A 15,023-nucleotide genomic window follows, 5' to 3' on the forward strand; every position below is an offset into this window, starting at 1 on the left:
AAGCAAATTCATTAAGGAAATCTAAATACGGACCAGGGGTGATATATAGTAATAAAAAAGAAAGTTTTGTCATCAAAGGAGAAACCAGGTCAAATAACTGAGGTAAGACATTTTTTAAACTGTTTATTAGTGTGATATTCATATTTTTGTTGAAAAAGCTAAATAACGTTTTGAACTTCAAACATCTGCCAAGCTTTATAACTTCTTTTTACAATGGTGTCTTCAGTCAGCATTTCTTGCATGATGTTGTAAAGAGTTTTTTGTTTTATAAAATATCTGTCATATTTATTTACATCTTTATTGTCCACCTAAATGCTAATTCAGTGTTCAGCCCATTTTGTTCAAATTTGGGTTAAAATTTTATTTAAATAAACATACTGGTGGTAGGGACTCTCTCTCTCTCTCTCTCTTTCTCTCTCTCTCTCTCTCTTTCTCTCTCTCTCTCTCTCTCTCTCTCTATATATATATATATATATGTGTGTGTGTGTGTGTGTGTGTGTGTGTGTGTGTGTGTGTGTGTGTGTGTGTGTGTGTTTGATGCTGCCTTTTAATACCATTACTTATTTACCATTACATTTTACTTCACTAATTTAATTTGTATTTCCACTGAAATTTGAATTCAAGGTAAGACAGACTGGCTATTGCCCTTTATAAAATACTGATACTGTGATTAATAATGTTTTAGTATTGCCCCTTATAGTAGTAAACAAGTATCTAATTAGCACTTGTATATGACAGTGTGTGTAAAATATGAATTATGAACTAAAGGACCTGTCACACGTAGGGAAGCCCCTACTCGGTGATTTCTATACACCATAGCAGCCCAGTACTGTAGAGCAGAGCTGTGGGCGTAACTAAGTGGTTTGTTTTCTTTGATTTGCTTGACGTTCTTGAAGTGAATTTAGAGCTCTCACCTCCGCTTGGAAAAGACACTCGTAAGTTGGACTGAAATCGTTATTGCTTTGTTACTGTGCCAAAGACGTGTCGATTTATATTCCCGTGGAGAACTGGTTTTGCTGAAATGTTTTACTTTTCATTTTTCGTTCGCGTTGTAGTGTGTTTCGTTGAAGCTTCTGAATATTGTTCTTGTGGCGATATCACCATTTCTCTTCAAAATGATATAATCACCTACTGTCTGAGATTAAGTGGATTTTCTAAATTCAATCATATAGAATTAACTAACTGTATTATCTGCGCTATTGTTTTGACCTTTACGTCACCGTTTTCCAGGCTACTGTCAAAATACTGAAATTCGTTTGAGTAGGCCGTTAAGTGTTATTTATCTTTTGAAGCCTACGGTAATCAACAACTGACAGGATAAAGACAGATCGAGGAACATAATAAATGCATGATGCAATTATTTTCTGTACACTTGATACCTCGAACATTCCCTCAAGTTCTTCGACAGTGTCGATCAGTTTTGTTCAAAACATTGGGTGGCTTTCACTTTACAATGAGTTGTTTTAATAACGACATTTGCTATTATCTTCATTGTTAAATAATTCAGCAACTATTATTTCTGTGCATTTTTCGCGTGTTTGTACTGAATACAAACAGATTGTTCAGTTAAATCGATGCTGGGGTTATTTCAAGTTGAAGAATTAACGAATGCTGTCCAATTTCCCTTGATCTCTTCTCTATTTTGGATGTAGCGCTCTTGTTCGTAGCTAAAATAGTACATTCAATACTCAATAAATGCACTATTTTAGTTTCTTTACGTTTTGAAAACGCCACCGAGCGTCTAGCGTTTTACCTTATTTTAGACTTTTATTTAGACGATTAAAGCAATGATTTGGCAGTCAAAAATATTTGATTGGCTCCCATATTATGCGTAATTAGTGTGTTGGTTTTTTGGAGTGATGCTAAGGTTTCACCATAATGCTCCTTAACACTGGAACTGAATTCATTAAAGTACATTCTGAACAGACTCTCGCGTCTTTTCCTGTTCAAATAAAAACAGAATTTCCCTGCCATGTGATTACTCTGAGGACATATTTATACTATTACAGAAGTGTACGGATCGTTCATTTTCACTTTTCCTTTGTTCATGTTGCGTGAGCGGTCTAACCACACAGTGCATCTGTTTTAGGCAGCCTGGTTACCACTGACCAATTCACTCTCACTCTCATGTGAACACACACACACACGCGCGCACAGCTTTAGTCTTATCTCCACTCTTCTCCAGACTGCAAACAGTTAACAGGAAGTATAGTAGGATTCTACTGTCTCCTCCCATTTTGCCAGCATCATCGGTGTATTTGTCAGCCCCATACTAACCCTCCTCTTTCCTCTTTTCCTTCCTGCTTCCTGCTTCTCCTCTCCCTCGCCCTTTTCCCATCCTGGGCTTCTGTTCCTCTGGCATTCTCCTTTTACACAGTGTTATATTTTATATATTGAAGTATCTGCTTCCTTTCCATAATGGATTGTGTGATAAGTGAGACAGTTTACACGTCAGAAAATACTCATATATTTTAAAGGGGGGGGGGGGGTTGAATATGGTAGGCTCTTCTGTGTAAACGTGTGTGCTTGTGTATTCATGCATGTGTGGTGGGAGTATCTTGAACGTATGGTTTTAGATAAAGTTGGTCAAGTTTGCAATAGTGTGTCTGTGAGTTCCTCGGATAGCGTTATTCTGATACATATGTGGAACTGTGTATGCTTGACTGTGCAAGCATATATGGCTGTGTTTACCTGTAGGTGTGTTTCTGTTTTGCAGGCTGTACAGAATTGAGAGCAATGGCTTCATTTTTCCGAGGAGTTATTACAAGTTAGTATGACATCATCATCTGTCTCTTTCTGTCTCTCACACATAAATATATTTTATACACTTTGCTATATGTTGGTATTGATTTTAGGTTCACCGGTAAAGACCACGATGCAGGAAGACCAAGCTTGCTACAGGTCTGCAGATTTTATACACTTTGATCTATGTTAATATTTATTTTAGGTTCACCTGTAAAGACCACAATGCATGAAGACAAAGCTTGTTACTGCAGAGTGTCTGAGTGTAGAGACTGGTAGAGAGAGATTCTATGTTGTAGTGAAGTACAACAAAATACAATATTTTTGGACAAATGTCCATCAGCTGATCACTACAATTTTCAATATCTCTCTACATCTTTTACTACAGTACAAACCAGTTATCACCTGGAATCTCATATATATATATATATATATACACACACACACACACACACACACACACACACACACACACAATGACTGCATGTGTTATTAGATATTTATGTTTAATATTTTTATTTCTTTCCCTCAGTTTTGATACATCCTTCTTCTCCGATTCCTCCTACGAGTGTTTCTCCACCAATCCAGTAACAGGCTCAGTATGTGTGTGCCGGCGGAGTCCACGACTCCTTGCCAATGGTTACTATGTACTAACAGAAGACAGCATTGGGACTGATGATGAGGGTAACCTGACCTTCACTCCGACACAGACCAACATCTCCTACAAAGAAAACCTTATCCGGTCAGTGAGAGAGAGAAACGTCCTATATATGAGTTTGACAGAGAGAGAGAAGGAGGGAGTGATGAAGGTGAAGTTAGAGTCAACATTTCTGAAAGAGAACCTTGCTCTACAGGTGAACCACAAGAGACATAGTACCTTTATGCTTTCTTCCAATTGAGACCACAGCATAAATATTCTGCTAACACTGTTAACTAAATACTATATGCTTTATGCCTGTGTTTGTGACAAGGTCATCAGTGAGATTATTTGCTAAACCAGCACTAAACTTGGTTTATCAAGGACAATCAGTACTGCATCACATGAGTCCTGTTCTCAGAAAGAAAATAAATTACATTTCTGTACAACAGAATTTAATGCATTAGCTCAGTGTAAAGAAGTTCCTTGAGCTCATATCTGCAACTTCTAAAGGGAATCATTTAAAGAACTTACATCATATCTTAAAAATGGTCATCCATTCTGCATGACTAGAATCCCATGCAGACAAGTCAGGCATGTCAGATTACATTAGTAAGAAAAGTGCAGACTGACTATTTTAGAGAATAGGATAAAAGAAGATTGTGTGTGTGCACATGTACGTGCGCCTTGATCGGTTTATTCTAGATGTGACTGTTGTATCTCATGAATTCCTGCTTTGTGATGCTGCTTGTATTCATGTGTAGCTCATGGCTCTGATTGCTAAGTGGCTAATGTGTTTGTATAATATAATAAGTCTTTTGCAGACATTTTCTCTTCTCCTCATAAAATCCATCTATATACAGATCATAGAGCTTGATTAGTAGTCAGGACATAGATCTGAAATAATTTCAGTAGTCTACAGTATATACCAGTGGTAAAGTGTAGTATAAGCATACATATAACACAAAGTCATTGTGTTTTCAAGAAAGACAATTTTCAGCATTTGGCATACACTCTTGTCCAGAATGATTTACAGATATGCTTTGTATGTTCTATCAAATACATATCCTCATGTGAGAACAGATAGGTCAGTGTTAAGAATCAGACTAAAGCCCTGGCTAGAGTAGAAAAAATAAAATAGTAAAATATTTTGTTCCACTTCTAGTTTTATTAAAATAATAATAGGTTCTCTAAGAAAAATAATGTTTTTGTCTAAGACAATAAATATGTACTAACTTTACCAGTACTAATAAGCTCTATTAATTAAAGTTGCTATGACTGTGTGTGTTTGCAGAATTTTCCGTCGAAGGCGGAAAGTCAGAAGTTCATTGGCCAGCCTTCTGAATGACGTCAGCCAGTCATGTCAGTCATGGCTGGGGGGGAGTGTCTTCAGTAGAACAGACTCCACTACTGTGGATGAAGTATCATCAAGGTTAGATGATACCAACAGCACTGAAAATGATCCACCCATTTGTTTTACATATGGTAAGGGCTCATTTTATTAAAAGCTTTGAACAACTTTTATTTTTTTTAGAGAGAGAATAATATCACGTTGTTTTACAGATCCTACAGAAACTCATCCTCCTCCAGACAAACAAACATTTTTGGAAGAGGAGGAGTCTCAGTATAAAGTTTACTCTGCCGATGAGCAGCCTAGCCAGTCTTTGACTGGCCTGCTGGATGTCCCACCACCTACAGAATCTCTCTATAACAGTCATTATCCACCTACCAACCAACCCTCAGGTAAGAAGAGATTTTAAATGTACAGCTCCACAGTACAGTTTAATTGATTATTGTTATTTTCACAAAGATTTACTGTAATGCTGATTTATCATTTTTTTAGATGGAATGATTTTTAAAGCCCTTCTCCTCTTCATCCTAACACTCTGTCTCTGTGCCACTGTGTTCTCCAGGTATGATAAGGGAAATTCCTGATTACTGTGATTATTTATGATTTCTGTATTAAATTGTAGGTACTGGGATTTGTATAGTGTTTTCTGACAGTGTTTGATGAAATTGTTTCTTGCTGATAATGCACTGATGTCAAATCCTGACAGATGTGTGATGGAAGGAATTGCTGTGGTAGTGGCCATCGTTTATCTCATCTCATCAATATGTGAGTACACATACACACATGTTCATCACCACATGCGCATATTATTTTTACATGTATGAGGTATTACCCCAAAACTAAACTTAATCCCAGTCTTAAATAATTTCAGGAAAACACACACAATACAGTACAACAGCTTCAGACTTCAGAAAATGAAACTCTGTGCCAACTCTCTTAGGTAAATGCAAGTCTGGAACAACAGTGCGATGGAGTCAAACCAAGACTGAGGTGAGTTATTATGGTCAATGGTCAACTTTGGTTTGGGAGACTTTGGTTTGGTCTAGTTAAGTACAGTGGTACCCGACACTGGGATCAGTTTTCCTCAACAAATAAATTACCAAGTATAATATTTTAGTTTCATTGGCTTAATTGGGTTCTCTTTATCTAATATTAAGACTTTGTAAGAATCTGATGTTTAGGTCATAGTGTTTTAGGTCATATTTATGCACAAGTATTGAAAATTTTAAAGGGTTTAGAAACTTTCAAGCACCACTGTACAAATAAGGTATATACCTTGGCGAAACTGTTCAAACAGAAATTTTGTTTTTCATATAGGATATCACCTCCAGAAATGAGTGATGAAGAAATGCGTGTGGACAAAATTTCACAAAGGCAAATGCATGTGCGTGTGCATGCACACACCAACACACACAAACACACCTGAATCTGTGTGTGAAGTTGAATCTGAATGTGAGGACACAAGTTTGTGTCAACACTTCATTATTCTGTAGTAGCCGAAGTTCAGATCACGCGGATTATTATAGTAATTTCTTTAATGTTGAATGCATAATGTCTCCCTTTCATACACCATCCTTTTCTTTTTATTAGTCTACTTGGTATCCACATATTTCAGGGTGTTTTTATTAACAGTTCCCACTGCAGAAAAACAAGTTTTCAAATTAGTAAGGCATTCCAAGTAAAGGAAAGGACCTGGCGATGCGGTGAGCACATTAGAAGCAGGCAATCAGAAAAGATATAACTTATGTGTGTAGAAATTCAAATCATGACTGGCACTCAGTTTTTATAATTCTTCACAGCAAATGGTGTTATAGTGAAAGCTCCCTCGAGTATATGCAAATTAGTGCGTGTACTACATTTGTACTATTGGTATAATTTTGTTAATGTTATTACTTCTTGTTGGTACTGTTAACTTGTATATAATCTAATCATCCTGGTTGTTTGGATTGTTCTCTGGGTCAGGTATTCAGAGTTTAAAGCAAATCAATTATGACCTTTTTGTGCACACAGTGACATCAATAGAAATAGAAAAAAAATAGGCTGTTGCTGCTTTGACGACATGGTAGTGTTATAAGCAGGCCACCTTCAACAAACATGACTTAATGTGAGTTCAGAGCTTAGTGCAAGCGTTCTGTAATGTGGTGTTAATATAATAAACTCAGTTGTAATGAGCTCAGCAGATTATTTGAACTACCGATCTAAATTTTGCTGTATGGTGAGATCAGCACAAACTTTATGTATTTTTAATGTATTTTAATGTATTGATTGGGCTTTCTTGACTTTGGCAGTAACCATTTAAAAAGATCCATACATTTCCAGAGATATCTGGTCAATTAACTTTATTTAAGTTAAAATCAGAGGGAAACAACACAATGTAAAATTGTCATAGCAGTTCAATTTCACAGTGCCACCACATGGATCACAATAAGCTTATACTCTTTGTTGTTTGCATTTTGCCATTTGTGCTTTAAATGAAATTTGCGATAGTGTAAAATGGCAAACTTTCCCCTTTAAATGAGGAGTGATATTGGGCCTAAAATCAGTGCCAGCTTTCCTGTGGATTGGTAGTGCATATTGCTTACTGCTCTTAAGTGCCTTCCCCAATTCATTCTTGGGGACTCAGCTGAGATCTGAACCTGAAGTCTGGCTACAGGGTGCACCTCCCTAGTACTATGGTGCTTTGAGTTTGTGCTGAACTATTGAATCACTACAAGAGGGTATGACTTCTGTTCTGTTACATGTAAATTCTGTTACATGGTCTAGCCTTTCTTTAATATTTTGAGACATAGTTGCTAGTGCTGCATAGTGCAAACTAGCTTGTTTAACAGGATTATAGACCCAATAAACAAATATTACAGTGAGCCTTTGAACAAATATTTAAATATTTGGGTGCTATTGAACAACAGAATTGTTGGATGCTTGGAAAGTGCCTGTATAAGCTTAAAAACAAACAAGCATAAAAGTAACTTACAATTTATGGATTTAAAGACTGGTTTTGAGTAAATGAGTAAGAAATTCTGGACATAAGGACACTGAGCTGTTAAATTTAGCATGAAATGCAAAAAGAAATTTATCAGCATATTTAACTTGATTTTTAAAATAATAATCGCTTAAGTCAGTAAGGAACAGCACTCATGTGATGACTATGTTGGTGTGATAATGAATTATCAGTCAGTCTTCATGGCCCGCAGGACATGAATTATTAAGATGCATTTAGCTTGTATTTAAACCCTACATTATATACCAAGGGCATGTTGTTTTGTGACAGTGAATGTGAAGTAAGCAGGCAAAAATAATTTTTAATGGTAAGTCACCACTGGCACTGCAATTTAGTCGAAGAACTGGAAGTAATACACATCCAGGAAGCTTGTCTAAAGTGTTTTACCATACATGGACAGTGTTTAAATACTTTAAAAAGTGTCAAACCAAGACAAATGCTTTTAGGTGAAGACTTTGTTACATTGAACACATTGTTTGAAGAAGAATGGAGTGACTTGGCAAGTACCCAAAAGAGTACTTGAGGTTTTGCGAGTTGCTTATGGGGAAAGCAGTCAATGTGCCCTGTGACCTGCAGGCATGATGGTACCTACCAGGGGCCATAACCACTGAACTGCCAGTGCTGTAATACATGAACTAATTTGCTACACATGCATGAATATATTCCCACTGCAATTCTCAATTTGGGATTAAATGCACTTAATTCAAATTTAACCTTAACTATAGATTTTACTTAGCTGGCACATTTATATTACAGTGATAGTAGAAATAGAACAGCTGTCTATAAATATGTAATAAATTTACATAGTTTGTATGGTGCATTTGTACACAGAATTTTGCAAAATCGCAAGTGTTTTTACCAGGTATTTTATGTATTTTTACAATGGGTCATGAAATGCAGAATATAATTCTCAATAAACTAATTTGATAACCATCTTAGTTTTCATTTTTCTCCATTTTAATATAATTCAGACGATGAGCATGAAAATGTAACTTAAGTATGAACAGTACTAGCAAGGAGTCAGCCATCAGAAGTATACATTGCAAATAAATTTTACTGTAAGTACACTGCAACTATAACAAAATATACTATCACAAATTAAATAGGGAACCTTTGGACAGTACAGTTCCAAAGTTTCATGTTATTTGAATTTTTCTTCCTAATGTATTTTATATATATATATATAAAATTTATATTTATATATAAATATTTATATATATATATAAAAAACAAAGATATTTTAAAAAATTAATCAAAATTAATTTTTCAATTATCACAGACAAGACAAGGATAGAAGGTTTAAGGACAGGAACATTCTTGGCTACTCAATAGTGTACACAAGAAGAAAAATGTTTACAAACATTTTGCAGACTTTACCCATATGATACAAATACGACTTCTGTCCCATTAATCCACCACTCAGCATGCAGTATGTGTGTGTGTGTGTGTGTGTGTGTGTGTGTGTGTGTGTGTGTGTGTGTGTATATATATATATATATATATATATATATATATACACACACATGCATACCTCAAGTCACTGTGGGAGGAGGATGATGACGACTTTGGTGGTTTCTGAGCTGTGCATTTGAGATGAAGGTTTTTCCACACTTTATGCAGCGGAACCCCCGCTGACCTGTGTGGATGGTGAGGTGCACCTTGAGTGATCCTGACTGGGCAAAGCCTTTTCCACAGTGCGAGCACCGGTAACGCCTTTCACCTGTGTGCACACTCTGATGCCGCTTCAGGTTGCTGGAGTCTGAGAAACGTTTCCCACACTGAGCACAGCCGAATGGCTTCTCGCCCGTGTGGACGCGCATGTGGGTCTTCAAGGTCTTGAGAGATGCAAGTGACTTCCCACAGAATGGACACACAAACAAACTTCCAACCCCAGACCCTGACCCTGTCTCCGCAGCAACGACTGGAAGTGAACTGTGGATAGGATGGGATGTCTGTGAATTCTGTGTGTGAGGTGCATGTTCTGCCCCAAGCAAAGAATATGGCACGTCTGGTGTGTGTGTATCACCTGTGTTGTGTGCTGATAAAGGGTCAGAAGTCATAGAATAAGAGCATGCAGGTGTGAGATTGTGAGTTTGATTATCAATTGTGTGTGTGTTGTGTGTGACTGATTCTGAGAGTGTATGCACACTAGGTTGGGAGTGGTCCACTGCCTCTACTCTCTGTCCAAATAGGTTCGACTCATCCTGCTCCTCGCTTCCTATTGGCTGGATAATCTGTTCGTCAGTGACAGACTGCTCATCCTCTGTAAAACAATCAAATTAATAAATTAACACATTACCATCTTGTAATCACCAAATATCGTGTGTTTGTGCTTTTTCTTACCCTGTGTCTGGAAGTTACTGCTTTCCCCAATCAGAATGACATCACACTCCTCTTTTGGCTGTGTAGACATAAATTTAAACTAGTAAACAATCAAATTAGTGAGGTGGTTGCATGCACCTAACCATAGCACTAGATTAGATCAGAAGTATCCATTTCAAATGCAATTTGCAATTCTGGATTTTTAAAGTGCTGGTAATTAGTTCTAGCAAAAGGAAGCATGGGAAATCTATAGTACCTGGACAACCTGGGCTGTGATGTATGTATCATACAACACGAACTACCAGCAGTTGGCAAATACAGAACCTTTTCATAACTTTGTTCACAGGACTAAAAAGGGAACCGTACAACTAGGCCTGACATTCATATTATTTGCTGGTGAAAGTAATAGTCTGTAGAAAAATGAACGTGTTGATATAAGAAAATGTTGATGCCAGCGATTTCCTGTTTCGGAGGTACAAGCGCAGCCGAGATCACACCTGTGCTTGAGAGGCAGTCGGAGAGGACTGGATTTCCGTATGAACGCGATCTGTTCCTGCTGAATCGCAGCTTGGCTCCATCTCCACGCGACATCGGGGTTCACCTGACGACAGTAATTAATCATTCCGAGAGCTGAATACAACTGGCAATTTTTCATTAAACATTACCTATTGTAAAACGTAAACTTACAACGCTTTGCTCGTTCAAGACAAACGTAGCTGCCAGCGGAACGTTGTGCATTTTCACGCGCCACTCGCAATTCAAGGGCGTGCAGTTTTCTTCGTAAACCCTCGTTTTCTTTTTCCCTACGTGAAATCTCCAAGCGCAGGACCGCATAGCCATCCTCCACGAGCTCACATATTTCCGCCACCGCAGCGTTCGCGAGAACCTCCATAATGGACGCCAACTGCGAATGGAAGCGTGAAGACTCAGACATGGCGCGATCTTAGATCCCAGGGAAATGTCTAGTTAATCGAAGGGTAAATTTTAATTTCGTTTCACACGCAAGACATGAATGCCTAACCTTTTTCTAGAACAATGTGAAGCTAGACCCAATAGAAAGATTGACTTCCGGTCACGTTCAGCAAAATATTTCAAAATAAATATTTGGGGAAAACTAATAAAGTCATTTGAGAAGAGATTAAATAATTACAAAGACAACATTTATGTGCATCGTCATCAGTATGAACTTGGAACAAAGCAGCCCTTATGTGATATACTTCACTGCGGAATATGTTAAGAATGAACCACAACTTTAATCAGTGTTGCTATGAAAATAACAAATTCGACTCTTGTCACATTGTCTGCTTGCCACAGAGATGAAAACTACTTGATTATGTATAATGTATTGTGTAGTAATATACATGTATGTTATTTAACATCAGGCCGCCTTTGGTAACAGTTTATTAAGTCTTGGAAAGTATTTTAGTGGTTGTGTTCACGGTGCTTTCTGTCATTGTTTAGTAGATATATAATAAAGCATTTTAAAGGCCTTATTAACAACTATGTGACATATATTCTTTTGATGTCTTAATTACCTCCCAGTCATGTCGGTGCCATATTTACTCTAAAGTTAAAGTTACTCAATTTGCAGTTTAAGCCTTCAGTGCAATTATGACTCACCTAACTTAAAAACATATATTTATAAAAAATATATATATTTACTAGACCGCGCATTTTGGCCTAAATTAAATATATTCAACTGTAACATTAAATGTCCACATTGTGAAATTATAACAGAATTGATATAGCCGGGATTGTGCAAGCATTGAGAAAAACCAATTATAATAAAAGTGGACAATATCTTTCTGTAAACCGTTTATGTTTATGACTCATAAAATTCCAATTACTAGAGCGGTCAATTGGTCATTCCTGCTACAGGAGATAATACCTTACTGTTCTGCAGGGTTGAACTAACCATTCCAGTCTAGATTCTCATTTCCATCTAAGTAGGGTCTTGTTTCTATCCTGATTACCCGTCAATGTTTGTACATTTACAATTAATGATAGCAGATGACTTTTAGTTTAAAATAATCGAAGTAGGAGGATCCGGAAATAACACTAAATCGATAGCCTTTCACAATTTGCATCGTTTGGAACGGTTGAGTACTGTAAAATACCATAGACTGTTGCTTTTCAGGTAGTTCTACGGTTGGAGGTTCTTTCCATCCCGTCGGTCAGCTGTGACCTAAACTAAAGATACCGTGGTAAAATACTCGGCTCTAAGTGGAAAGGATGGCGAATTACCGGGCTTTTCACACCCAGCTCGCCACTATCATGGAGACCCTGACTCGGGCGGCAGTGACCGAAATCTGCGAGCTCGTGGATGATGGTTACGCAATTTTACACATTGAGATTTCACGGCATCAGAAAGAAAATGAAGAACTCAGACGGAAACTTCAGCTCATCGAGTCTATTGTGGCAGCGCGAGGATACAGTGATGAGACGTCGTCCCGTGATAGCCGATGTGACAGAGCGCTATGTGAGGCAACAGTGAGCAGAAAACCCTGTGGGAACCGAGAGTCATCGAGCCGTCGCACCCTGGTTGAGGTGAGAATTTTGTTTGTAATTGGGCATAAAACACGAACCATTAACATTGTCATCATTATGCTTGTTGATCATTTAATTGATGGCTGTACAGTCATGTGATTCAGAGGAGCGGGGACCCATCACAGTGCAGGTCAAAGAAGAAGGTCAGGAGCCACAAGGTACTGAGTCAACTTTGACCTCTTACCTGACCACAGTAATGAGGGGCCTGCCTGAGTCTTTTTTTTCTAACGCATACATTTCCTCCACAGATGACATCAGTGAGGCAGTTGCTGTGGTTACACACAATTCTCCCGATGAGGAGGTGATTGAGCTCTCAACAGAGGATGGCCCATCAGACACACACTCTGCAAATGATGACACAAACATGCACACACTAGCAGACCCACATTCCCCAGCCCCTCATACACACCCATTCACAGAAACACACTCAAATACTGAAGAGTCCCAACATTCCAGTGTAGATCTCACAGCCTCGGATGAACCCCTGTGTTCGTTCACCACACACACTGATGCACACACACTATCTGATATTCACACAGACAGAACGTGTCATGGTCATGCATTTCCAGATAAAGTGAGTGTGAAGAGGGAGTCTGCAGTGTGTGATGATGACTTGGACCTTGCTTTGGACTGGAGCACACGTTCCATGTGTAACACACTCTCTCACTCCCATGTCCCCTCCACTGGAATCAGTACAGACCCACTCACAACCCACAGTTCCCCTCTCTATGCTGCTCAGCATTTGGTCGCCATGGGTAATGTGGGAGGGCTAAGTCTGTTTGGGGGGCGGGGCTCTGTGCGAGGGAGTGGAGTGGGCAAGAGGCATTTTATCTGTTCAATTTGCGGGAAGAGCTTCACCACAGCACAGAGCTTAGACACACACACACGCATACACACTGGTGAGCGTCCGTATCGCTGTGAGCAATGTGGCAAACGCTTCACGCAGTCTGGTCACTTGACGGCCCACCAGACAGTTCACACCGGGGAGAGACCTTATGAGTGCACACACTGTGGCAAACGATTTGCTGGGAAACAGTATTTGCGCATACACACCAAGAAACACCACCCTGAGTAACGCACACACAAACAGAGGACTAAGACAGACACCACACACACACACATAAATACACATATATTATCACACAAATAAATGGGCATATCTTCACACTGCAAACAATGTTCATGCAGGCAGTTTTCTACACTAAATTCATTACACTAATTCTAACATTCTAAAAAATATATGGAAAACTATAAAAGGATTGAAAGCAAAAATAAATTAAGGGAGTATTTTGCCCAAACCTTTTAAGCAATTCTTGATGGTGAAAACCTTTTGAAGTAGTGCTCAAAAAATGATATACAGATGGACCTAGACCTTTACTGTCTGTACTCTGCATTTTCACAGTAGATCTGAGCAGAATAAGCTGGATTTGTTGTGTGCACTACACAGGAAGGAAGAGGACAAGAAATCCTGCTTCAGTTGTGACTTGCTAGAGGATGTATTTGAACATGTATCTGAAATCATTTTCCATTACCATTGCAGTGCTATCCAGGCAACAGAATTTTAAATCGAGGCTACTGGTATGTGGGGTTTCCTTTGTGAAAAGGTGATATTGTTTGACCACAAATTGGACAAGCAAAACTATGAAATTATAATATATATTTCAATAAAACCCTTATTTATTTTACTCATAAGATGGGTGGAAAAGGAGTCATTGACTAGTGTCACGTTTTTCAAGTATTTGCATGTTCTTGCATTACCACTATATGTGGTTTTAACTATGAACTGGACCATGTTGGGCTGTGAGGGTTGGTTGACACATTGCTGAAGCTGTTAAAGCTCAGGGAGGTTTATGTAGCTTACTACAGTAACGTATTGTCACTAATTAATTCAGCTTACCATCATCACAAAGGCCTTTCTTTTAATACGACACAAAACACTCTTCAGCTCCATTTTTGCTAGTTACTGTAGTAGTGTCTTTAGTTGATAAGAATTTCAGTTCAGTGAAGCAGATACACACCCTTACTTATAAAATTCCAAAATACGCTTTCAGTAAATTAGTTTGTCCTTGCCCTGATTTAAGACCTAATGTATCTCGTATTGTAACTAAATGTTACCCTCACCCTGGAGAAACAGCAGTTGTTTTAGTTACTTATTGTTAGAACATTTTATAATAAAACTGCTTTATTTGTAAGAGATATTTGTGTTTGGGTATGTTCCTCAAAGAACAGCATTAACGATCATATTTTGAAAAAATTTAGCTTGCCCGTTGTATCCTCGACTGGAGTAGTAATTGAGGACCCTTATAAAAACAGACTGCAAAACCTTTTTGTATTTTTAGCTGTGGGGCTGTTTCCATGACCAAAAAATCTAAAAGAAACACACCAAGAGTGTGTGTAATACTGAAGAACTACCAAATCAACAATTT

General features: G+C 38.1%; 3 protein-coding genes across 7 annotated transcripts; 2 read left to right on the forward strand and 1 right to left on the reverse strand.

Moving 5' to 3' along the window:
• Positions 1-812: 812 nt before the first annotated feature.
• Positions 813-10,045, forward strand: tmem71 (transmembrane protein 71). Of its 3 annotated transcripts, XM_027020854.3 has the most exons (11): positions 2,293-2,434; positions 2,717-2,767; positions 2,856-2,901; positions 3,275-3,484; positions 4,674-4,864; positions 4,943-5,122; positions 5,223-5,292; positions 5,437-5,495; positions 5,671-5,720; positions 6,048-6,114; positions 9,477-10,045. In XM_027020854.3, the coding sequence occupies exons 1-10, from the start codon at positions 2,419-2,421 to the stop codon at positions 6,069-6,071; spliced, it is 897 nt and encodes a 298-aa protein (XP_026876655.2). In that variant the 5' UTR covers positions 2,293-2,418; the 3' UTR covers positions 6,072-6,114; positions 9,477-10,045. The 3 variants fall into 3 exon arrangements, with proteins under 3 accessions (XP_026876656.2, XP_026876655.2, XP_026876654.2); XM_027020855.3 differs by lacking the exons at positions 2,293-2,434; positions 9,477-10,045 and adding an exon at positions 813-935 and having other exon boundaries at positions 6,048-8,661; XM_027020853.3 differs by lacking the exon at positions 9,477-10,045 and having other exon boundaries at positions 2,294-2,434; positions 6,048-8,661.
• Positions 7,055-11,092, reverse strand: LOC113584119 (uncharacterized). The gene is made up of 4 exons (XM_027020852.3): positions 10,738-11,092; positions 10,548-10,651; positions 10,072-10,129; positions 7,055-9,991 (listed from the first exon to the last, which is right to left on the reverse strand). Exons 1-4 carry the CDS (start codon positions 10,982-10,984, stop codon positions 9,261-9,263), a joined length of 1,140 nt encoding a protein of 379 aa, XP_026876653.2. The 5' UTR covers positions 10,985-11,092; the 3' UTR covers positions 7,055-9,260.
• LOC113584126 (uncharacterized) lies at positions 11,078-14,769 on the forward strand. 3 transcript variants are annotated; one of them, XM_081723951.1, is made up of 4 exons: positions 11,078-12,597; positions 12,689-12,755; positions 12,846-12,898; positions 14,000-14,769. In XM_081723951.1, exons 1-4 carry the CDS (start codon positions 12,283-12,285, stop codon positions 14,000-14,002), a joined length of 438 nt encoding a protein of 145 aa, XP_081580077.1. In that variant the 5' UTR covers positions 11,078-12,282; the 3' UTR covers positions 14,003-14,769. The 3 variants fall into 3 exon arrangements, with proteins under 3 accessions (XP_081580077.1, XP_081580076.1, XP_026876663.2); XM_081723950.1 differs by having other exon boundaries at positions 14,138-14,769; XM_027020862.3 differs by having other exon boundaries at positions 12,086-12,597; positions 12,846-14,769.
• Positions 14,770-15,023: the final 254 nt, after the last annotated feature.

Source organism: Electrophorus electricus, chromosome 11 (genome assembly GCF_041902795.1).
Source record: "Electrophorus electricus isolate QZ-2024a chromosome 11, ASM4190279v1, whole genome shotgun sequence".
NCBI classification, from domain to species: Eukaryota; Metazoa; Chordata; class Actinopteri; order Gymnotiformes; family Gymnotidae; genus Electrophorus; species Electrophorus electricus.

Coding starts and splice junctions, on each gene's coding strand:
- tmem71 (XM_027020854.3), top strand. Junction 5,123..5,222: donor ACCTACCAACCAACCCTCAG/GTAAGAAGAGAT, acceptor TCATTTTTTTAG/ATGGAATGATTTTTAAAGCC. Junction 5,721..6,047: donor GGAGTCAAACCAAGACTGAG/GTGAGTTATTAT, acceptor TTTTTCATATAG/GATATCACCTCCAGAAATGA.
- LOC113584119 (XM_027020852.3), bottom strand. CDS start 10,984: ATGTCTGAGTCTTCACGCTTCCATTCGCAGTTGGCGTCCATTATGGAG. Junction 10,130..10,547: donor CGACTGCCTCTCAAGCACAG/GTGTGATCTCGG, acceptor ATGTCTACACAG/CCAAAAGAGGAGTGTGATGT. Junction 9,992..10,071: donor CAGTAACTTCCAGACACAGG/GTAAGAAAAAGC, acceptor ATTGTTTTACAG/AGGATGAGCAGTCTGTCACT.
- LOC113584126 (XM_027020862.3), top strand. CDS start 12,283: ATGGCGAATTACCGGGCTTTTCACACCCAGCTCGCCACTATCATGGAG. Junction 12,598..12,688: donor GCCGTCGCACCCTGGTTGAG/GTGAGAATTTTG, acceptor ATGGCTGTACAG/TCATGTGATTCAGAGGAGCG. Junction 12,756..12,845: donor AGAAGGTCAGGAGCCACAAG/GTACTGAGTCAA, acceptor TTTCCTCCACAG/ATGACATCAGTGAGGCAGTT.